The following is a 22,768-nucleotide window of genomic DNA, read 5'->3' on the forward strand; positions in this document are numbered from 1 at the left end:
TCACGGTGCTGTCCATCAGGAGCCTTCGCGTGGGCACAGAGGGTGCTTTCAATAGAGGGAAAAATAGGGAGGCGAAGGCTGCTCATCGCTGTGCTGGGCTCAGGGTAAAACTTTAACTTGAGGTAAAGGGTTCACTGCGTTCATGCAGCCCCAGCCTCTGCGTCCACCCCTCGGGCTGAGCCCCCTCCCACATCCCTGCTTGGGGTGAGGAAAAGCCTTCGGGATGCCAGCGGGGTGTGCGTGGCCAGGAAGGCCATTTACATACCCCCCAAAAAAGGGCAGGATGGTGTTTGCAGGTCAGCTGGTTTCCAGCAGCACCCGGGGCTGTGCTGCACCCAGGGCAATTGGAGCACATATTTGGCTCCCGGTGACCCCGGATGTCTTTCCATGGGATTGTATGGGGTCTGGATGGGGCTGTGTTGCCTGGCACAGGTTAGGGCTGGTCCTGAGCCCTGGGCTGGAGAAGGTGGGGGGCAGCGTGATGGGCGGTGGTTAAGTAATGAAGTGGGGTGAGGGCAGGGACTGAGGTGTTCCTCTTGGTTTCTTCTGATCGGTTTGTGTGGCCGTGGTGTTAAAAGATACAGTCACAAACTGCCTTGTGTTCATACACAACAATTCTCTTTTATTTCATCGCCGCACCCCAACACCCCACAACTGAAAAAAAATCATTTAAATCTGCGTATTCTGAACCAGTCACATCGAGGGGGGAACAAAATGAAATGAAGGAGTGATCCGCCTGCAACATAATTTGATAGAAGGCTCTGGTTTCAGGTAGCAACCCCAGTTAAAATACACAGAGTGGGTGGTAATCGGTGATGGGTTCGGTTTGAGGGCTGTGCTGCGGGGCAACAGGGGCAGTGGGGGCAGTGCCCCCATCCACGTGGGTACCACTGTAGGCAGAGCATCCCATCCCACCCCATCCCATCCCTGGTGAGCAACGCTTTCACCCTGGATAAAGATTCGAGTTTGACCAAGTCCTGTTGATTTAATCATTTTTTAATAAAGCCATCGTTACTGAGTACACCAAGATTGCCAGTTAAGCTCTCTATATGTCGCTGGAGGTAACAGTGCTGTGATCAACAGCAAAACAACGGAACAAAACGAAACGAAAACAAAACAAAACCAAAAAAAAAAAAAACCGAAACGAAACGAGGTAGGTTAAAACCAGCAACACAGACCTTGTTATGCGACACCCCAATACCACAGCGGCCATGCTTGCAGCTACTGAGAAAGAAAACCCCAGATACGCACTGAAACGTAAATCAACTGAGCAGAGTTTATAAGGACACGATTCAACCCGAACTAAACACACACACATTTCGGCACAGATGTCGTCTTTCACTGTATGTTGGGTAATTCGTAGGGAATTGGGGGGTTGGGGGGGCAGAAAACGAGTATAGATTCAGACCCTTGGCCGAAGGAACCACACACATATATATTGTTAAGCTCTTTACAAGCCCGATCAGCAGCACAGCGGGCGGTTTGCTCTGTGCCCGTCCCCACGCCGGCTGCCCCTCCATGGGATGGGTGCCCAAGGCCCCCCAGCCCCCTCCATCCCAGCCCTCTCCCGCCGGCATCAAACGGCACCGCTGTCCCTGTCACGACACAGCATCATGTGAAGATCCATATGGAAATATGGATGGACAGACTTGACAAAAACGGTAGCTGATTTTTATTAGTCTAAGGCTAGTAGTTTAGCCATTTAAAATCCATTTCCCAAAAGAGGGGAAAAAAACCTATTATTTTTCTCTTCTTTAAAAATCTGTTAAGCCGTTGCTGCCAAAAGCAACATGTAAATGTTGGTGAAGGCAAAAGATTTCTAAAATTACCCAGCTATACGGTTATGGCCTTCATCACAAAGATAAAAGGTACATTTATTGTGCTGTCTCTCACCAGATTTAATTGGTAACTTTACAACATACTATATATTTGATGCTAGCAGGCAGACAGAATTAAAAACAGACTTTTTGACACGGTTTCTTTCCCCATTCTTACAAAGTAGGGGACAAAGAAAAACTGGGAAGAAAACAAACAAAACAAAACAAAACAGAAACAAAAAAAAAAAAAAGAAGAAGAAAGAAAGAAAGAAAGAAAACCTCATAACCCACTATAACACAGCGTAATCGGGAGACCTCCAGAGGTGGTTTCCCTATCCCAAGCCACGCGCGGGGTGCGTGCCGAGCCTTCCCCAGGGCGGCAGGGGAGCGTGGGGAGCGGTGATCCTCAGGGCCCTCCTCATCTGCCTCTACAGTGTTAGTCCACGTGTTTAATGTCCTTTAAATTAGAAATAATGCCACGAAGGTAAGTGCCAAGGGCTCTTCTGTTACCAGTTCATCATGGAGTTTCTGTTGAGGGTCATGAAAAATACTTGGCTGCTTCCTCCGGATCTGACCGACGCGAAAAATACCTGTTTGGGGACAGGGGACAAAAACTCAGTGAATATTGATGATTTTTATGATGATCAGAAATAATTTGTGAACACTCATGGACAAGGGAAGCCACGCTCTGTGCAGTTTCCTCTGCCTAAACCTCAGTGCCTGCTCATTTCTTTGGGTGACTGCAGTCATGGTGCTACATTGGGTGTAGCAATCTGGGCAGAAAGGCTGTTGGTGCTGATGGAGGCACGGAGCTCAGCCTGGGGAAGTGGCTCAAAGTGGGAGCAACACAGACCAGGAGGGATCTAGCCTTGTGAGCCCATGCACCACAGCTCAAATCCCAACCACTTCATAGCGAGCGTGTAACAACACCTCCATTGCTATCACCACTGCAGAGAGCAAGGTTTGGAATAGTCTACAAATACCACGTTTATCACGTTACTGCCACAGCAATACTTATTATGCAACATTAATACGACTGCTTTCAGTGATTTATATCTTGCTAAACGTTAACCATTTGGGTCAACACTCAGCACAGTGGTTAACTGCCTCAGATTGAAATGCTTTTCTTTGCAAAAGTTTTTTATGTTATTTCAGCGACTTCCGAATGCTAAACTGGGGAAAACCCAAACTTTCCTTCAATACATTCAAGGCACAGAGAGGTATTGGGCCTCTCTATGAAGAATGTGCCTCTGTGTCCACCATTGTTGGATCACAGCAGAAGTCTTAAAAAATAAGTCATCGTGTGCAAATATTTAAGGGAATGCTTCCACAGGTCCTAATTTAAAACCATTGAACAGACAGGCCAACTAAATAAACCAATTGCAGCCTCCAATCCTATTTATTGCACGTTATTAAACCCAACTCTGGCGACAGAGCAATCAGTGTCTGCATGTGTTTTGTGCCCGTGCTCCTCACAAAACAATTCCCTACTGCATGGTCTTGATTTATCTTGGTGAAACCCCGTATAACAGGAAATACTGACAGCAGACATCAGGGCTGAAAAAAGATCTCAGTATTCAACTATCCCTGCCATGAAAACTTCCCTTTTCCTCCAAACAATTCTCCTTCCCTCATTCCCTGTGCACCTTTACACTTCAGCAACACCCAAGGCAGGGGCCATCCATGCAGCCATACTATTTTATGATGCAAGTGCCTTTACCACACGGCTCTGCTGCCCCTGCAGAACAGCATTTATCAGTACTGTCTATAAGAAAAGATGGGGGTCCATGGAGAAAACACTTGACAATCACAAAACTGAAAATGCATCATCATAATGTTTCTACAGCTCCGTTCAAATGGGGGTTATTACACAACCTTAGCTCTACCATTCCTCAACTTTTGCAGAGCTTATTTGGTGGCCTCAACTGTTAATGGTCAGATGCAACATTTGAGAGGAATTCAAGCTAAGTCCACGGGGACCTCAGTTTGAAGTAGAAGAGGCATTTGTTGACCTTCCCACCACAGGCTGAGATCTTCATCCACTGAAGAAAACTAAGTGGGATGGGATTTATGGGCACCGTTTATTAAACAAGACCTTGAGCTTAATTACTTATTAACCCCAAGGCAAACTAGACTTAAAATCTAAAACTGATCGGTTTTACCTTAAAGCACGGATACAGATTTTGCAGTGGACTTACCTTATCATTTCTTTCACATAGAAACTTTAATCTTTGAGCTCGCTTGTGCATAAATACTCCGTCCAAATGTCCTGTCTCCACTGACCGAATTTCAATAGCTTTCTCTCCCCAGCCCATTATTTGATTGGAATGAATGTAGGCTGTCAAAACAAAACGTTTGGTAGGTGTTACCATGTGTGCTGAGCTCAATACTACACGATGAGCAGAAATTCAAAGTCTTTGCAGGTGAATTACAGAGCTCTGCTGAATAGCCTTTACATAGCGGTTTTAATCCAGAAGTTGCTGCATTTAAAGAGAATACAAATCAGTTCTGCTTTCCACAGGTGAGGAGCTGGGACAGTGACCCACCTGCACAGGCTGTGGGGCTGAGCAACCCAGGCTCTCCCAGCTCCCATCTGGCACTAACTGCAGTCAACACAGCACCCCACCAATGTAATGGTTTATACTTGGGATAAAGCACAGTTACTATCTTCAAAAAGTCATTTGCTTTTACTGTGCAGAACCAAACTACAGACATTTGGCAACTACATCTCTTACCTGGCTGAGAGAAGTTTCCCTTGATAAACAAAATCCCAAATAACCAGCATGCTTGATTCTGCACCTTATGTCATTTCTACTTTACGAAGGCGAACAGGAAGGGTTGACCTACCCACAGAAGTAGGCATTTCTCCCCACTGGAGCACCACATCTTTAGTTATCCGTCCGTAGGTGTTCACATAAACACCTTCATCCTCGTAGCACACAAGCATCTCCATCCCGTCTGTTTTAGGCAGGATGACAATGGCATGAGGAGTAATATTGCCCTGAATCTGCAGTTAAAATAAACACCCTACAAGTCAGAATTACATTGAATGGAAGAAGTGGTAAGGGGAAGGGAGCAAAGCCTTAGAAAAACAAAACCCAAAACCACACTAACAACAAAACCCACATTCCATTCCACAAAGAGGCATTGGCTTTTAGAGATAAGCTTGAAGGGGAATAAACTGTCATGTTTACACTAGTGCCAAAGCTGTCTTACACATCAAGGATGAGCAGGGTCAGCAATTACACAGAGATCACAACACGTACACCCAAAGATTGACACCTGGCAGTAACACTGATCAGCAACTGCTGACTGATGAATCAAATTCAGATTAGGTAAATAAACCCAGAGTTTTACAGGTAGCTCTAGGGAGGAAATATTCCCCTCTCTGAGCAGTGCTCCCCCATGTACTCACGTGAGATGGTATATAGATATCATAAGAGTTCCCAGAATCTACATCAATCACATGGAAACCAGTGTGTGATCCAAAGATAACCTTGAGTCTCTGACCCTCTTCTACAGTGAGATCGACAAGCAGCGGTTTGTGCTGGAGATCTGCAAAAGACTTTTATAACCCTTTTAGTGAGTACCACAGAAGAAATAACAAACCCCATGGCAGCAACCTGATATGGTTTTGAAATCGTATTTGTTTGAACCTGTTTCCTATTAAGCATGTCATTATTTCTGTTCCTCGTGCTGTTCCTCGGTCATATGCCTCAGAGGGAACCACCCACCCACTCCAGCCTTCCCAGCACACAGGTGCTCACCCTGTCAGGCACAGATCTTTTCCCCAAGGCCAGCCCTTGCTCCCTGTGCAAGCACCTCTCTGACTCCCAACAAGGAAATCAGTGAGCTGTATTTCCAACTGCCTGAACAGATCCGTGCCTACAAGGTAAGGTGAGGATGCTCAGCACCCAGATGGGAAGAGCAGCACCAAGAGTGCTGGGCAGCATCCCCACTAAGCCCACAGATCCCAGGCTCCACTAATGCTGCTGAGCTCTTCATGTCACCCAGCCCATTTATTCTGGCTTTTGTTCAGAGAAAGCAAATGTGACCTAATACCAAATAAGCCCATTTGTTCTGGAAGGATTCAAAATGAGATTACTCAGCATGAAAGTCTCTAGAAGGCACTGCCCCTTGTGACTTGCTGCTGCACAGAGCTTAGAACGAAAAGTGCTCTAAAGTACTAAGTACAGCACAGCCTCTGGCAGGTTATGTAGGAGAAAGGTCTCATTGAAGGAAACTGGGGGAGATGAAAAGGGAGAGAAAAACAGTGGGTCACTCTCCTGCACCTTCTTGATACAGAATCCACACTGCAGAAGGGGAGAGGACCTTGCAAAATAAAAATGGAAAATAACACCAGCCTGATTTCACTCTCTGTGGCTAAAGCAATCAAACAAGGTTTAAAAAAATCCCCTAAAACCTCAACTCTGCTTTATTAAAGAACATTTGGTGAGCTTTCTACAACTTCTGCAATGAAGCCTCCCAGGATAAATGATATTAATGCTTCACTGGTAGCCATAAGCAGCACATATTATATCTCTGCAGCCACGGGCTTCATAACATTTCTGCCAGGGCAAGTACAGTGATGATAACCCTTTTAAGGAGTGGTTTTGTTTGTGTCCTTGAAGTCTGAAAGCCCTGGCATTGCATAGCAAGACTGAGAGGAAACCCTGTGGGTGCTTATCTTCACTGGCCCTCAAAGACGATGCGCTGTCTGAGGAGCTGGACTATAAACAAAGCACTTTCCTACTCCACACAGTACAGAAACCTCATGTATTTACAATTACAGAGCATATTCTGGTGACAAGGCACACATACCTTAAATGCCATAAACTTGTGATATGGTTTAGGAGCCCAAGCATAGATCTCTACAGCATTCTTTAAGGCAATCACCAGGAACTTGATTCTTTCGTATTTCACTAAAATTAAAATAAAAGATGTTTAGAACATTCTTTTTTGCTTCAAGATGGCACAGTTTATCTCTAGAAACAACTGCTAAGGCTATCTCTCTGTTGATTCTCATGTAGTAACATCCACCTAATACATACAGATGAATAGAAAAATTATTTCTGGTTGTTGCCTACCCATACTTTCAAGAGAAATCATCAAATCAGATTTAGCACTACAGAATAAAAATCCCCAAAGACTGCAAGTAACTTTTGCTTGTAGCTTATGCAGCACACGATCGATGTGACAAACTGGAAGACGTTTACCAAAACCTTTTATCACATAGGATGTGATGGAGGCACTCCCAGTACTGTGGAGCAGGCAAGGAGCCCGGGGCAGTCCAGTGAGCATCAGCCTCTCCAGGCTCAGAGCTATGGGCACACGGCCTCTTCTCACTGCTAACCCTTCCAGCTGCTCATTTCATGGCTGTACTGGGCACTACAAGTTCTTCCATGCAGCACGGTGGCCTCAGCCACTCACCAACTTTGTAGTGAATGCAGCCTTCCAGATCCCCAACCGTGATCCAGCCCTGCTTCTTCTCTACTTCGGGGTCGTTGTGTAAAATCCTGTTTCTCAGCCAGGAGAGATAATACACTCGCAGCTTGTTCTTCTTTCCTGTTGGCAAAGGAAAACTTGGCCATAAGAGGCAGTGAGAGGTAACAGAGCAGCACGCAGCCCAAGGAATGGCCCCAAGCTCCAGCTCTCTGTGCACAGCCTTGCAGGGTTTGCATGGGAAACCCTGAGATTCCAGTGTTTATTTTCCCTCAAGGAAGATAAAAGTAAAGCTCTTTTCACAATGAAATTGAAAAGTTTTACAGAAATGATGATACAGCTCAAAAGCTTCCCAGATTTGATGACCAACCATCCTCTGCAGGACTCCCACACTAATTTCCACATTCTCATTTCCCACATTTGGAACCAGAAGGTCAGAGATGGGGTGAGAGGTGTACCTGATATTGTCACAAGGACATTCAAGCCCTCGAGTACATCCATCTGCTGGAACCGCCGTCTGTTGATTAGGTTGTAGACTTTCCCTTGCCCACTTCGGTCCAGCAGCATCAGGCCATTTTCTGTGCCCACCAGCAGATTTACACCTGAAACAGAGAGACCAATGGGCACAAGGAGCCACAGCTACTGCCACCAGAGGATTACAGCCCAAGTTCATTCTTTGCTATCTCTAAGCAACAATCGTAACTAAGGGCTGCATTCCCACAGACAAGAAGCATCGCTCTTATACCAAAGGGTCTCAGCTGACAGAGCTGTGACCAGGAGCTCACCCCACAAAGCAGCACACAGTATCTCCGAGTTGAAGCGCTTCTTATACTTCCTTATCTCCGGGGTGTCACTGTGGGGACGGATGTTGGTGGGGTTCACGTTCACCACGGAGATCTTCCTGGCTTCGTTCAGCTTGGCCTGCTCCTGTCTGAGCAGCTCGCTGGTGAACAGTGCTTACAAGGAAACAACAGAACAGTGAGGTGTGATTGGAAGCAAACTCTTGCTTATTTTTTTCTTTTCTGTTAGGGATGTCATCACTCTGTTACAAGTTGCAAATTTTGAGAGAGAACATCAGTATTTTCTCATGGGTTGGAAACAACACTGAAGCGGTAACAGGCAACATCCCCAGACCTCCAGCACTGCCCACAGGGATGACCAACCCTAACTCTGTCCACATGCATCTATTTTCGATGAGTTCTAAGCAACTGCAAGCTTTTTGGAGTGACTGTCACCTCCCGGCTCTGCCAGGAACAACTCTCCCAGGTGCCCAGGCAGACAAGGATGGGTGGCTCTTCCTTGTCTTCTCTCTGAGAGTATTTCACTAGTGATGGAGAGAAGGAATTGGATGGAAATTGGAAAGCACAAGGGTACAAACACAAGAGGAAGTGAAATCTGAGAGGTTCAAGGGAGTTATTCAGGCTTCACAAATGGTCACATTGCCTCCTACCAGTAGCAGATGACTCTTCGTCCTCATCTTCATCTTCATCGGTAGGTGAGGTCTGATACACTCTGGTGTCCACAAAGGGGGTGAAAGAGGCTTTGGTGCTACTTCCCATTCCATACTGCAAAATACAGAGTGAAGACAGAGCTGAGAGCACAGAAATAACACTAACATTTGGTGTGTGTGGCTTTGCAATGAGCACACAGTGCCTGTCCCTGCAGCGCCCTTTGTGAACCCTCTATGAACATTTCCTCCTCCTCCCCCACAAGTGATCACGGATGACACTCCACTGGATTTGTGAATGCCTCTGGAGCAGCAGAGAACAAGAAGTGCAGGCACGGGGAGCAGTGCCCAGTGCCATGGGCTTGGCTTGCAGGTAGAAGCACAGCACAGCCAGACTGGTTAGCGGAGAAGCCGCAGTGTCAGAGGCAAAAGTGAATGCAGGGCTGAACAATTTCTCTGCACACAGCACACCTGTCTTAAAGCCCAGGCTGGGACGTCAGTGGCAAGGGGTTGCTTCTCCCATTAATGTGACTGCCCCACATGAGCTCTGCAGAAAACCCCACTGCAGTGCTCAGCACGGGACAGCAGATGTGAGAACACAGAACATCCCACACTGCTCCATCCTCCCCAGCTCTGGTCTCCACCACACGTCACTTGCATGGTGGGGATGTGTTACTTGCAATTCCAAGGAAGTATTTTAGATTGTCTACAGCTTTTCAGGTGAGACGTCAGAAAAGGCCATTTCGAAATCAGGAAAACTGAACCTGAACATATTGTAAGGAATGCCAGAGCCAACACTTTGCCAAGGGGATTTAAACAGGAACAAACAGCAGCACCACACTGATTTCTTTTTAAAACCATTGCTTTGTTAAGGCAGAAAATGAGGCTAAGCTTTCTCCCAAGCAAAATGACATTCTTATTTGGGAGTCAAAATGCCAAGATCTCCCCCCTCGTTGAGCAGCTTATTCCTCCTATTACAGTATTTATCCGGGGTGCTCTTTATTTGTGACCTACATTAAAAGCCGTAACAGCAGCAAAAATCAAATCTTCCTGCAGCAGCAGCAGGGCTGTTCATGTCCCAATTCCCTGGCTGATGTCCTCACTGGGAACACACCTTGCTCAGCCCCCACGCCACCAGGTCTCCCAAGAAGGAAGGGAAACACCCTCACTCCTGCCTGAAGCTTCTCGGGGGGCACGTGAGCAGAACAGCCCCAGAAGTCCCCCCAGCCCTTCCCCAGTAGCACTGCATGCTGTGGGTGAGCACACAGCACTGCACTGCTCCTGCCTCCATCCACATTCCCAAGGCCTGGAGACAGCCCTGTGTTACCATAGAAACAGGATGATTTCAAAAAAGAAAATGGTAATGGAGACCCATGTAAGGAGCTTGCAGCCTGAGGCAGAGAAGGCTGCAGTAACAGATACCAGATTTACATATACTGCATGGCCCAAATACTTATACGTACATAAAAGATATACTTGCTACTCTGTGCTTCTTTCATTTCCAATAAATACACATTTTTTTACTGTACTGGGCATTTTTTCCATAAAGCACCCACAACTCAAGGAGGGAAGAAATATTCAGTATTTACAAAGAAGCTTTCCAGCTGAGAGCCAGGTGCTTTCACACAAGCAACTGTGATGAACTCCCTCCTTCCAATCCCCCAAGCAGTTCCTCCTTCTCTGCTCAGATTCAGCTGTTCTTTTCCTAAGGAGGTGGCATTTTAAGAACTTCTAAGCCTGTTATTTAAATACTAAGCCCTCATCTTCCTTCACGTCCTGTTCAATTGATTATAAACCTCTGTTTTGGCTTATGGAGACAGCACCAAGCTGCAGAGTGAGACAGTGCTGGTCCTCTCAGACCCACTCCTTCCTGACACACTGCAGCACTATTTGTACAGGGGGAAGCAGTGTGGAAGAGCAGCCTGACAACTGCCCCACACGTTCCCCACAGTCCCCACACTCATGCAGCTTTCACAGGCTTTCACAGCTCTGTGTGCAGCCCCTGCAGCTATCCCAACAGACCTGAGGTCGCTCTGTGTGACATTCTCACAGTTCCCATCCATGCGCCTTCAGGACAGCCCAGAGTGTCTGTCAGTGCACCCTACCGTGGCTCATGCTGTTAATATAGCTGGCACCATAAGCAGGGCTTTGACTTCAGCTTCAGCTCTGAGCTGGGCTGAAGCAGAGAACCCTACAGCATTCATTTGTGGTCCCATAGAGTGCAAGCCAACCCCAACTGCCAACACATCCAGAGCTTGCTTGTCCATGTATAAGGGCATCCTTATGGAAATAGAGCCATCCTATCCTTCAGCTCCACTACCCTGCAGCACCACTGGGACACGGCACAATACTGATAATATCAGCAGTGTGGATGCAGTGCCCTGACTGAGAGAAGCTGTGCTCAACATCTCCAATGAAGGCACGGCTGTAGGGGTCTCCACACAATCAGGGCAAGGGATAACCTCTAAGTAAGGTGCCTACGCCACTGCCTGCCAATCTGCAAGCTATATGAGTCACCTGGAAGAACCGAATCCAAAACTTTCCACTTACACCCACTCCTTGCTCAGTCGGCCCTAAAAATGCAGTTTCAGAAATGGAAAAGATCCTCTTGCATGGTATTCCATAAATGAATATATTTAAAGCCTATTCTTGCAAACTGTCTGCTCATGTTTAAGCAGTCCCAGGATGACTCTGGAAGGTGTTACTTCAGGACCAACTGTCTCATTTTTGAAGGCAGCAAGGAAATGGATAAAACCTGGAGGTCAAGTCAGGCACTGCCTGTTCTTACATTTTATCAGAGCACAATTCCACGCAATTTGTATTTTTATACTGCTAGTAAAAGCAAACTGTAAAATGAGTACATCATCTCTATGAAGAAGGATGACAAAACTACCAGTGTATATCCAACCATCCAACCAAGCAAAAAGAAAAATAAGATGGGTTATTTAATACCAAGCTGGTTGATTTCTCATGGGGAAACAGAGAAATACGTGACTGTTTCCCAGAGCTGCTGGTGGCAGCAGGACACACCAATTCCCCTGTCTTACGTATAACACCTTGTCCTTTTTAGGATTTTTTAATACCTTAAACATTCATTATGTTCAGTCATGTCCCTGTGAAAAAGCTGGAACCAGGGAACCATACTGTGACAGGAAACACGGCCATGGTAAAAGCTAAAAGTGTGCCATATTGGCTTTGGTTTTTGTTAACCTTTGGGATCACGTTAAGTCTCAGAGATTGCACAAGTAGAAGCTGGGCTCGGCTCATGCTAATGGCACCAGTGGCTCATATTCTTTTTACATTTCCAGATACCAGAAGATGGGGACTTTCACATCGGATTGCAGCATTCAAGCCATCATCGCCAGAACTTCAGCTGGTGGGTTAAGAAGTGGGCCCTTCTACCATGGGGCACAGACCCATACACCAATTACTCACCAGCTCCCCTTTCATTTCCCTACACTCACCCACACGGACTGGAAACAAAGAGAGAGAAGAGCAAAGGAAGCGAGGGAAGAAAGCAGAAAGGCCCCTCACGGGGCAGAGATGTTAATACTTGTTTAAAGCAATGCAGGGAAGGAGAGCCCCCACCACCTACTTCAGGCACCGAGTCCATGTCTTGCGCATGCGTGGAGACTCGCCCCAGGGCCTCGGTCGGTGTGCCTGCAGGCGAGTGGCTTTGCTGCACCAGATCAGGGAGATTGATGTGGCCTGCAAAGCCATTGCTGGCTGCGTGGCCAGAACGCTTTTTTTCACCAGAGGTCTGCAGAAACACAAGGCATGAGGAAGAAAGAGAAGAGAAAAAGAAGAGAGAACAACAAAACCAAGTTGTCTGCAGTCACCAGTTCCCTGAGCGAGAACAGGACAAGGACCCTCTCTGCTGTCTCCATCCCCATGCAATCTGGCAAGCAGCAAACCCCCCCCCAAGGAGAAATAAAGACAGGGTTAATGACAAAGTCAATACAGAGTAATTAGCCACATTACAGCAAAAGGAGAAGCCTGATCATCGTTGTTTTGAGAAAAGGAACATAAGGCAGATTCTGCTCTTGCCACCATGGGTGCGAACCCCATGGCTGCCCTGTGGCCAGCTCTCGTCCCACACTGCCACTAGCCACAGTGACAGCAGAATCTGTCCCCTTGATCAGCGTGAGCTTTAATGGCTTTTCACTGCTACGGCGGCGAGTAGCCTGACCGCAAATGCCAACAGAGTCCCCATTGCATGTTTCTTTAACCCAAAACAGCAGTGAACAGTGACAGCATTGCCCTCGCCTGCAGTGGCAGAGCTATTCACATCCTGCTCTGTGCACAGAATTCCCTGCAGCATCACCAGGAATAACTTGTCTGCAGAGAAAACCTCCCAGGGTGTTCTCAGGGGAATACTGACTACAGCTGCCCAAGTCAAGCAAGCACTCAGCCATTCCAATACATTCCTCCTTTCAATCTCAACCTCATGTGAGGCAGGTGCTAGGAAACTTCTCCCTTCCCTGCCCATTGTTTTGAGGTATTTGCCATTCTGATGAACTTGGGTACAATGAGACTGTTAGAGAATTCACCACCTACCAGGATTAGTGAAAAAATTCCTCTGAAACAGGCTCAGCAACTTATCGGTCTGCTCTGACAACATTAATCTATCAACTATTACCCCATCTTCCAAGCACCTCGCCATCCTGCCTGTGCAGGGTGACACGCAAGCCTTTGCCCAAAGCCCCTGGAGGTCAGCGAGCCCATCCTCTGGCTGTGACAGCTGTGGTCAGAAGAACAGAGAGAGCACCCTGCATCATGGTCTGGGTGTCTTAGAACATTCTCTCCTCCCACAGAGATTTCCCCCCCACTTATCTTTCCTGTGGCTTTTAAACCTTCCTGTAAGTCTTGGTCTAGCTGACTGCTTCACTGGTTTGGCACATTAATGGCTGCAATGCAATCCAAGCTCATTTCAGAAATGCCTTTCTTGTTTTTTCTTACTCAGCCTCTTCAGTGTTGCTGCTACAAGGATGTGCACAGGGCTGACCAAGCTTCAGAGGTTTCTGCTCGGAACAGGTAAATGACTGTGAATTATCAGGTGAGCTGTGCATTTCTGAACAGCAATAAACCTGCAACAGACGCTCTATAACTTCTTTGGAAACCTTCCTTTCTTTCTTGTAATGACCTGCTACCTGTCTGTGTTTCCAATGGCATCACCAGCTTGTTACAGGACAAAATGAAGAAATACTGGGGAAGGTCTTCCTCAACCAACTGGACATACCTTCTCCTGCCTCTTTTTTTCAGTATCACTGATGAGAAATGACCTAGCTGTGCTGCTTTGTTAGTACTTTGCTTTCTGGGAGCTGGGAAGGCTGGGACAACAAGGAGATCTGCTCTCTGAGAATATGGCAAAGGCACTGGGCCAAGATATCTGAGTAGGAAAGCAGCAGCAGCAGCGGTGTCTGCAGTGTCTGGGTTTGATGGAAGCTGCACTCAGTCTTCCAGCCAACTGGCTCTATCCTCCTGAGCAGCACTGGCTGCCTGCAGCCCCACACAAAGCCTCCAAAACACCACCTCTCCTGAATGCCTCAAACAGCTGTATGGTGGTAAAGCTTGCAAAGCCCTGGGGGAGCTTCGGGCCTGACTCCAAAAAAGCACTCTAAACCAAAGATAACTTCTGTTGCTTGGAGCTATTCTGGGACTACAGTAGAGTTGTTTATGTGAGCATTCACCCCACTGTGCTCCAGCATTACTATTCACTGCTGTTTGTAGTTCTGAGAAACATCTGCACTTGTCACATTTGCTGAGTGTAAATTGCATTAGGAGAGCACTAACGAGCACAATTTACTCAGTCATTTTGTGTTCCGGACACACAGCACTGTGAGTTGTTGTGCTTACATGGGCAAAACCTCCTGAAGATGCTCCATGGAAATCTTTGTTTTACAACTTACCTCCCTCACCATTAAAGTCCCTTCCCTTGAAATATTGCTAAACGTATCTGCATGGGAAGTCTCTAGACCGTGGGTTGTCACCATTCCCAGGTTGTATGGCTCATTGCTTCCAGGAATTCCTGTTGGTCTGAGGACAGAACAGAAAAGCATTAGTGACAGACACCCTCCTTAGCTAAACTAGATGAAAAATCTTTCGATTCAGGATTATTTCTAGACAGGGTAAGGCTTTCCATCGCACAAGAAGAAAAATTAGAAAACACAGCCACATAAATGTCTGGAGAGATCATTGATGTGGTCAAAAATACAGGAATACAGCATCAGGTCAGGAAGATGGATTACTCCCACTACTGTCAACTCGACTCAGCAGTGCATGGGGGTACCCAACCCACCACAGGACCACTCTCACAAACAGAGGTGGACTTTGGCCACCTGCTTTAAACACCAGACCAGAAGCTTCATGTTACCAGGTCTGAGTTACACACCCCAGCTCTACCTCACAGCTTTCCACCATTATTCAGGTGAAGACATAGCCCTAGCCCATGATTTAGCCCTGAAGGCATCAGAGAGGGAGGCAGAAAATAATTACAGGTCCCTTGTGTTAAAAGACCAACTCTGAGAAAGAGAGCATCATCCTGAGGCTGTTACCTCTGGCATGGAACATACCCTGTCATTTTCAGATGAGATTTCGAGAAGTAAGAACAAATCTTGCAGTGACAGGCAGACCTGGGTGCGGTGCTCCTTCCAGAAAGCTGCTTTGCAGCTGGCAATACACCAGCATTAATGAGGGTGCCTCTGCCACTCAAGCTGACACTGATAAGCATTAAGGCTTTGGTTCCCTCATTACTGCAGCAAAGCATTCCCTGTCGGTGGCTGATGCTGAGTGAGGCACCCGGACCTCTCCTCCAGCCCACCCACACCTGGCCAAGCCTGACTCCGGGCAGATGTGCTCATGGTAAGGACACAGTGACCCCACTCTGCCATGCCTTGGCTTTCTGTTGTAACCATCAGAGGTTGGTTCTAGCAGTAACATTAAGACAAATTGTCTGGAGGAGCAATTCACAGTGTGGGTTTGACATCAGTCCACTTGAGAGATTAACGGGCTGTTTAATGCACCTCTTCTGTGCAGAAACATCATCAATCTCCTCCACAGGGCCCAGCTTCCAGATATGGAATTCTGGGAGCAGCTGAGTTTATTTTTGTGCTGGAAATTTACTCTCAAACATGCAAAATTTTAGGATTACCTCAGAGTGAATGTCACAGGCAGTGAACTCCCACCATACCTTATGATTTTACATTACTAACAGATGAGCAGATTACATATAGTTCAAATACAACCATAAGCAAACGACAAAGCTCCTGGATTGCCTTGTGACAGCTGGTATGAAGGTGTTGCTGACACACCAGTTTCTTTGCATTTAAGAGCCACACACACCATCAGTTGTTTGCCATCAGTATGAATGCACTCTTTAGCACATCTTCACTCACATCCCAACGCAACACCAGACATCACACAACAGCACACAGTGCTTCCCAGCACTTCAGTTTGCACCTCCTTCCTACCCTTTGCACTTCAATGCCACCAAAGAATGGGAAAATAACACGATTGTTTCACTTTCAGAAAAAAGAAAATTGAGGAAAAGGAGGCTGTGTCAATTTTGAGACCATGCTGTGAGTGAATAGAAGGTTCATGTAGCCCCAAATTCCCAAATTTCAGTAGCATGCACTCTGTAGGTCACCCTGCAAGAAACCCCTGGACTTGAGTGAGAGCTGGCAGGTATAGCCTAGAGAAGAGAGAGCTGGAGGGAACCATCGCAGGCTTCAATACAGAAAAGGTATCTTCAGAGATGAAAGGAATAAACTCCGTCCTGTATGCTAGAGAGGAAAGCAACGGGCTTAAACTGCATCAGGGGAGACTGGATAATGTTGGAATAAAGAGCAGCAAAGTACTCAAGAAGGATGTTCAAGGAAGTGGAGAAGGGATTAAAGATGGGTTATATGGAGATCATTCAGAAAGAGCAGGAAATGAGATGATCTCTCCCAGCCATCTAATGAAACATAGCAAACACAGGAAAAGTAAAGCTTGTACAGAAAAACAACCAACGACATCTGGATTGAACTCATGTTAACGTTCCCTTTGAGAAATGAGTGCAAAATCAAGCATCCGCTTTCTTTCCCCCCCACACACAGCTGTGCAGCTGAGCCCCCAGATTCCTGCTAACCTCTAGCTCACATGCCAAAGAGCACACCTGCCCCTGTTCAGACACAAGGGGCTTGCATGTCAACGCACACCCCCTGGGGAATGTTTGTGGATGAGACAGGGCTGACAGCACTGGGCTGGGATGGATTTGGGGCACTCATCTCACTGCCACCTCTGTTATCCCATACACCCAGCTGCAAAGCATTTGAGGGCTTTTTCGTTCCTTGGGTTCAAACTCAAGGTGTTTTGTACACCTTGGCAGTACAGTTTAATCGCTTCTGATAAAACTCTTCTGCATGCAGCCCTAAGCTCCCTTCCTGAATGTGTGACTGCCCACCTGACTGCTGCATATTCATGGCATCTCATTCCCTCCTGCCTTTCTCTGATGAATTCCGCAAGTCTGACTTCTCTGCTTCTCCTGGAAGGAAGCTCCAACCCAGGAACATGAAACGGATCCCTCATGTCTCCCTGCTGCTCCTGGTTCATTCAAGGGATGAAGTATGGTACATTCCCATTGATTAGTAACCCACTTCATTTAGCAGGAGAGATGAAAATTAATCTATTAACATGCTTACAGTCCCTCAAGCCTTCCTAGCACTCTGCTGTGAATTCAGAAGTGCAGGGAATCAAACCCCTGCTGCCATGACCTGGAACAGCAACACACTGGTGGAGGAGCCTCAGTGAATTCAGTCTGCACAAAGGCAGTTGTGTCTTGTGTATGTTGATGCTATGCTTCCCTCCTTGTTCATCTAGCAAAATATTCAAAAGGAGAAGTGTCTGACAACCTATAACAGGGACACAAATGCTCTATTATAGCCTGCTGACTTTTTACTTCCAGCATTTTAGCTTGCACGTGGACTGAGCCAACGACAGAAATCAGTGACAAAAATCCCAGAACATTATGTGCTAATAATCCAAGCTCTAGTAGATGGCACTGGTCAGGCTACCAAATACCGTGCTTCATTATGGCTTGATCTGGAGCAACACCAGGCTGAAGAGCAGGCAGAGCATCAAACAGGTCTGCAGGCAGGAACAGGCCTGGGATTAACTTGGAATACAAGTTCAGTGAATGTGCAGTTAGAAAATCCAGTTTTCTACATTAAACACCTCTAATTCAGATGAGGAAAAAGACACATCTGAGCAAACTGCCCTCTGAAACCATGATGCTGCCAGCCACTGAACACCAGTGTGCTCTGGATATGCCCCATACCACAGCTACTGCTCCTCCAGAGAAAGGCATGCTGTAGTGCTACGGTTTCCCCCAAAACAAAGAGCTTCTTACATAAGCCTTGGGATGTCACTGACAGGCACGGTCCCATCGTGTGTCTCATTTTCCCCATCTTCCTCCTCTTCTTCGCTGCTCTCCGACTCCTCGCTGGAGGAAGAGTAGTCTGTCACCTTCTTCAGAGGGCGATTGGTCTCTTCGATGCGCAGCTCCCTCAGTTCTTTGGCTAAGGCCGTCAGATCCTAAAGGGGATGGGGGCAACAAAACAGGAAAGCGACAGCTATTACGTCTGAAGTGAGAAGAAGGTCACACACATCTCTTCAAAAGCCAATGCTAACAGCACGAGCAACGAGAAATAGCTTTACAGAGTCATTACAAACATGAGACGAACGAAAGACAATGTTTGTAGCATGTAGCATTTATTAAACAAAACAAAACTGATTTATGCTCACTGAAAAATCAATAGCCAACCTCTTCTTTTTCTGTTTGGAACGTGTATGTGCATATAGATACACACACTTATATGTATATACACGACAAAATCATATTTGTTGGAAAAGGTGATGTTCAGTCACCATCATAGTAAACTGGAAAACGTCATTTCAAAGATTGGCTTGGAGAATTTCCCCTGCAGGGTTTTCTCTTCCTTCAAACTTCTCAAAGAGAGCCCAGAATTGTATTTATTCTGTAATAAATGCATTTGGGAAGGAAGCAATGACAGCGTCTTCCATGGAGTGGTGCAATCCCCAAGTCAAGAGCTGCTTCAGTGAGGAGTCTGGGCTGCCAGGCGGCTGCGAGCCGCGGTGCGGGGCGCCCAGGGGAGGTGCCCGGCTCAGCGCAGCGCCCTGTGCAGCCAGACTTCTGAGTCACTGCTCTGAGTCAGCCACACGACCAAAAAAATAATAAAAAAAAAGAATAAATGCAATCGTTCAAAGAAAAAAATAAAACAAAAAATTCCTCAGCGGGAACCATTAAGCACTTTATGTGAGATGTGACAGCCTACAAGCTAGGGGAAAAAAAGCCTTGAAACGAGAAAAAGATGGGAGCAGTCCCAAAACCTAGCAGTAATTTTTCAGTTTACCATGACTTTGATGAGGCCTCAGACCCGACAGTCATATCAAATAGACACCGCTATTTAAAAACAAGGAACATTGCAGGCACCGTGTAGAAAATAGACTTTTTGTTATCTTACATGCTTTTATAGCAATGCAGGGGGAAGCAGTAGGGCAAAAAAGCATGAGAGCTCTAATTAGAATGGGTTAGAGTACTCTGTTGCACAAAACATGCACATGACGAACAAAGCATCGCGACTGTCAGTCTTACCATTTCTCCCTATATTAGTGACCGAGGTAGCCATCAGTGCATTCGGTCAGAGATAAAGGATTAGGGAGAAAGAAACTCATTGAAAAATACTAAATTCCACAATCGTTTTATGGCCACATTCTCTCGTTACTGCGCGCCACACATTTCCAGTTTACCGTTCCAGCTGGGCGACTACAGCAATATTAATTACGGTTGCAAAGGGAGCTCTTAAAATCTATCCCGTCGACACGTGGAGAGGACGATGAAAAGCTTCTATGGCTGAGATGGAAACCCAGTTTGTTTTTAATCATATTTTGCAAGCAATTTGTACTTGGCCATTATTAAGGACATAACAAGCTCTGCTGTGCCATCAGACCCCAAAGTGAAGCACTCGTAGCTTCAAGTGGAGCAATCATTTATCCCCCGTTCTATATACATCAGACAAAATGCTTTACTGACATTTAGACTTGCTCTCCAGCCCCCCTGAATTGGGTCTGGGGCAAAGAGCAGCTCTCAGAACCAAACCCTGACACTGGTGATGGAGCACCAGAGGAGGTGCCCACCTTTGGTGGTGGTGGGACAGCGGGCCGCACCCCTGCATTCTGCTCCCAGTTGTGCCCTGCCCTGAGCACCCATGACTGGGACACCATGACTGGAACCCTGACTGGGTTCTGGCCATGTGTGAGAACATCTTTGCTGTTGTGCTGGCCATACCAAGCCTGGCTTGCTCTCTCTCTCCAGCACTGAAGTGTTTTCCACATGGCAAGAGAAGAAAAGTGAGGAGGAATGGGCACCTTCTGTGCAAACGTATTACTAAAATGCCTCATTTTATCTATGAGAAACTTCTCAGAAATTCAGTCCACACTAAAGTGTGTGGTGCTGGTTGATAACTAGGATTAAAGGTGTGCTTCAAAGCCCACTGACATAGAGGAAGACCCCCTGGGACAACAGAGAGCTCTGCATCACACCCACAGATATCAGGACACGAAAAAAGCTAATGACAGAAATTAGGATCAACCTATGCAGCAGATACCCATAACGGGTGTTATATATCCTGCAAATCCAAATGCTCTCTGTAACTTAAAGGAAAGGCTCTTTATCATGATTAAAGGGAAACGTGGTATTTAAAGAGTTTATTTTTGATGCCAATATGTTAGGAATTGAAATACAGTCAAATCTGCAGTCATGACAACTAATTACTTTAATTAAGGCTGTAGCAGCTTCTATGACATTATTGTTTCAGTGAAAATTTCAACGGCTTAACAACGCTCTCTGTTGAGAGTACAAAGTATGCCCTTTGTTGAGCACTTTCCTTTGCTCTGGATTAAAGCTTTTTCCACTTTGGAATGGACTTTAAGAGAAGAGTGCATAAGAGCCTCTTAAAATTGCAATCGGATCTGCTGCGTTGTGGGAGCAACACTAAGCCCTGCCCTATCAGATGGATGGACCATGCAAACTGCTTCTTTGCACCTCCCACTGCTCAGTGTGCACAGAGGCAGCTCCCTGCCTGCACAAGGGCAGTGCCTAGCCAGCTTGGTGGTGCACCCCAAATCCAGCTGTGGGGCACCCCAGGCTGCACACAGAGCCTGATGTCCTCCAGGTGCCTCCTCCCAGCGCAGACCTTATCACCAAACAGGGTGGGATTGCTCAGAGTAAGGGTTGCACTCAGCAGCACCACAACACAAGTGCAGTGTCCCAAACCAAGCTCACCACCTCTGCAAGGCTGAAAAGCCAGGGTGTGCTGAAACCTTTCTGTCAGGCTGACAAACGGACATACTCTTTGGTCATCATTAGGAGAGAGCCAAATATTTTTAAAATCAGCTTAATTAGTTCTTAATAACTAATTTGGAAGCTCTAATAGCAACAATAGCCCCAGACAATACCGTCAGATAACTCATAGTTCCCAGTTAGAGCTTTGCCTCAGGATGGTTAGTTCTTTGATGCTATCATGTTCTCTAGATAATGAGCATTTTGTAGGATTAAATGGCTTCTTCGAGTTGCTCTTGGACCAAAAAGCATCTGACAATTAGAAATAACGTGTTCTGTAGCTCCACATCTGTTTGAAATGTTATTATTGAAGGTGGCACAATATGTTAAGTTAGCAGTATCAGTGCTCTTTAATTACTAATTGCAAAGATGTCTTTAGATTTAATATTTGCTGGAATCAAGTCAGATTGGTTTCCAAAATCACACAGCTCGTTTAACTTGAATTTAGCATACATGCTGCCTTCCTCACACTGACTGACGTGCTTTTTTCTCAAGAAAGCACCTCATTAAACATGAAGCATTGCTCATTTTTTATCCAGAAGAACAAGTTGACTAGCCAGCATGCTCTCCTCCTTTTGTATTATTTTTCTATCAGCTTGCCATCCACACAAGGCAGACCACATTCAAACCACCTTGCTAGTGATGCTCAGCACGGAGCAGGATCTGGCTCTCGCTTTATATGATGGAGCTGCTAGTAATGACCTGCTCTTTTAACAGGGCATCACTGTCTCACAATCTGAACACTCTCTTTCCTTCCCTCTTCCCTTCCCTCCACCTTCTGTTTTTTCTAAACACTCAGAAGAAAACCTCAATGTAGGAAGAATAAAGAAAGTATCCCAAACCAGTCTCATGGGCTGGTGATGGCTGTGTCCCACATGCACTGCAGGGTGAGACTCCCAGCCAGTACAAACCACGACAGCTCCCTCACTCCCTCAATGCAGCTGATGGTCTGGTTTGTAACGGTGAATTATTCACCAGATTCACTGCTCTGTTTTCCTCTACTTGCCAAGTGCCTTCGCTTGAATTGGGCCTAAATTGCATTTCAAAGACAGCTCTATCTGCCCACTGAACTCAGCAGGCTCCGGCGGGCTGTAGCTGGGAGCAGAATCTGATGTGTGGCTCAGTCTGTCCGGATCCCCTCCACTGACACAAGAAAACTCTGTTCTTGGTCTCTATAGAAATGCAGACAAATGGCAGTAGGAGCTGCTGAGAGCATGAAGGTTCACACAGACCTGGTCTCCACTCACACCATCTGCCAGTGGGTTCCGCACAGCCTGTGGGCAGGCAGGATGCACTGACAGCTCCATCCCCTCCCGCAGGCAGGCTCGCTGTGCCCACCATCTCCAACCTGACCCAACACATGGGATTATCACCTTTTTGAATGGCAGCACCAAGAAAACCCGGTTTGATATTAAGCGCTAGCTAGGCAACCTCGCATTGGCATGACCCGCTGAGAAAAGATATCACTAACCTCATCTATAGCTTTCTTATAGCTCTGTGAGTAAGGGAAGATTAATCAGCATCAGAGGAAACAGATCGGGACAGGAAAAAGCCAGAGGAAGGGCAAGCAGGTTAGAAATAAAATTAGAATTGTTAGCTCAACGCTGTGGAGTGTAAAGAAAGAACAACATCAGCAAAACATTAATACATATTATAAGAGAA

At 46.4% G+C, this 22,768-nt stretch overlaps 1 protein-coding gene across 7 annotated transcripts in view; it reads right to left on the reverse strand.

Moving 5' to 3' along the window:
* Nucleotides 1–1,258: 1,258 nt before the first annotated feature.
* Nucleotides 1,259–22,768, reverse strand: part of TNIK (TRAF2 and NCK interacting kinase) — a 139,109-nt gene continuing 117,599 nt past the window's right edge. For 5 of the 7 annotated variants that reach the window (XM_090147713.1, XM_031614611.2, XM_031614610.2 and 2 more), the window contains 12 exons: nucleotides 18,095–18,279; nucleotides 14,616–14,742; nucleotides 12,302–12,466; nucleotides 8,710–8,824; nucleotides 8,045–8,215; nucleotides 7,718–7,861; nucleotides 7,248–7,382; nucleotides 6,639–6,739; nucleotides 5,233–5,382; nucleotides 4,665–4,824; nucleotides 4,016–4,155; nucleotides 1,259–2,407 (listed from right to left, as the gene is read on the reverse strand). In XM_090147713.1, coding sequence (XP_090003839.1) covers nucleotides 2,324–2,407; nucleotides 4,016–4,155; nucleotides 4,665–4,824; nucleotides 5,233–5,382; nucleotides 6,639–6,739; nucleotides 7,248–7,382; nucleotides 7,718–7,861; nucleotides 8,045–8,215; nucleotides 8,710–8,824; nucleotides 12,302–12,466; nucleotides 14,616–14,742; nucleotides 18,095–18,279 — 1,677 coding nt within the window. In that variant the 3' untranslated portion in view covers nucleotides 1,259–2,323. Of the gene's footprint in view, nucleotides 2,408–4,015; nucleotides 4,156–4,664; nucleotides 4,825–5,232; nucleotides 5,383–6,638; nucleotides 6,740–7,247; nucleotides 7,383–7,717; nucleotides 7,862–8,044; nucleotides 8,216–8,709; nucleotides 8,825–12,301; nucleotides 12,467–14,615; nucleotides 14,743–18,094; nucleotides 18,280–19,360; nucleotides 19,370–22,577; nucleotides 22,602–22,768 lie in introns of all 7 variants that reach the window. The other 2 variants (XM_090147714.1, XM_031614613.2) reach the window with 2 other exon arrangements.

The sequence above is a fragment of the Phasianus colchicus genome, chromosome 10 (genome assembly GCF_987193195.1).
Source record: "Phasianus colchicus chromosome 10, bPhaCol1.hap1.1, whole genome shotgun sequence".
Classification (NCBI taxonomy): Eukaryota; Metazoa; Chordata; class Aves; order Galliformes; family Phasianidae; genus Phasianus; species Phasianus colchicus.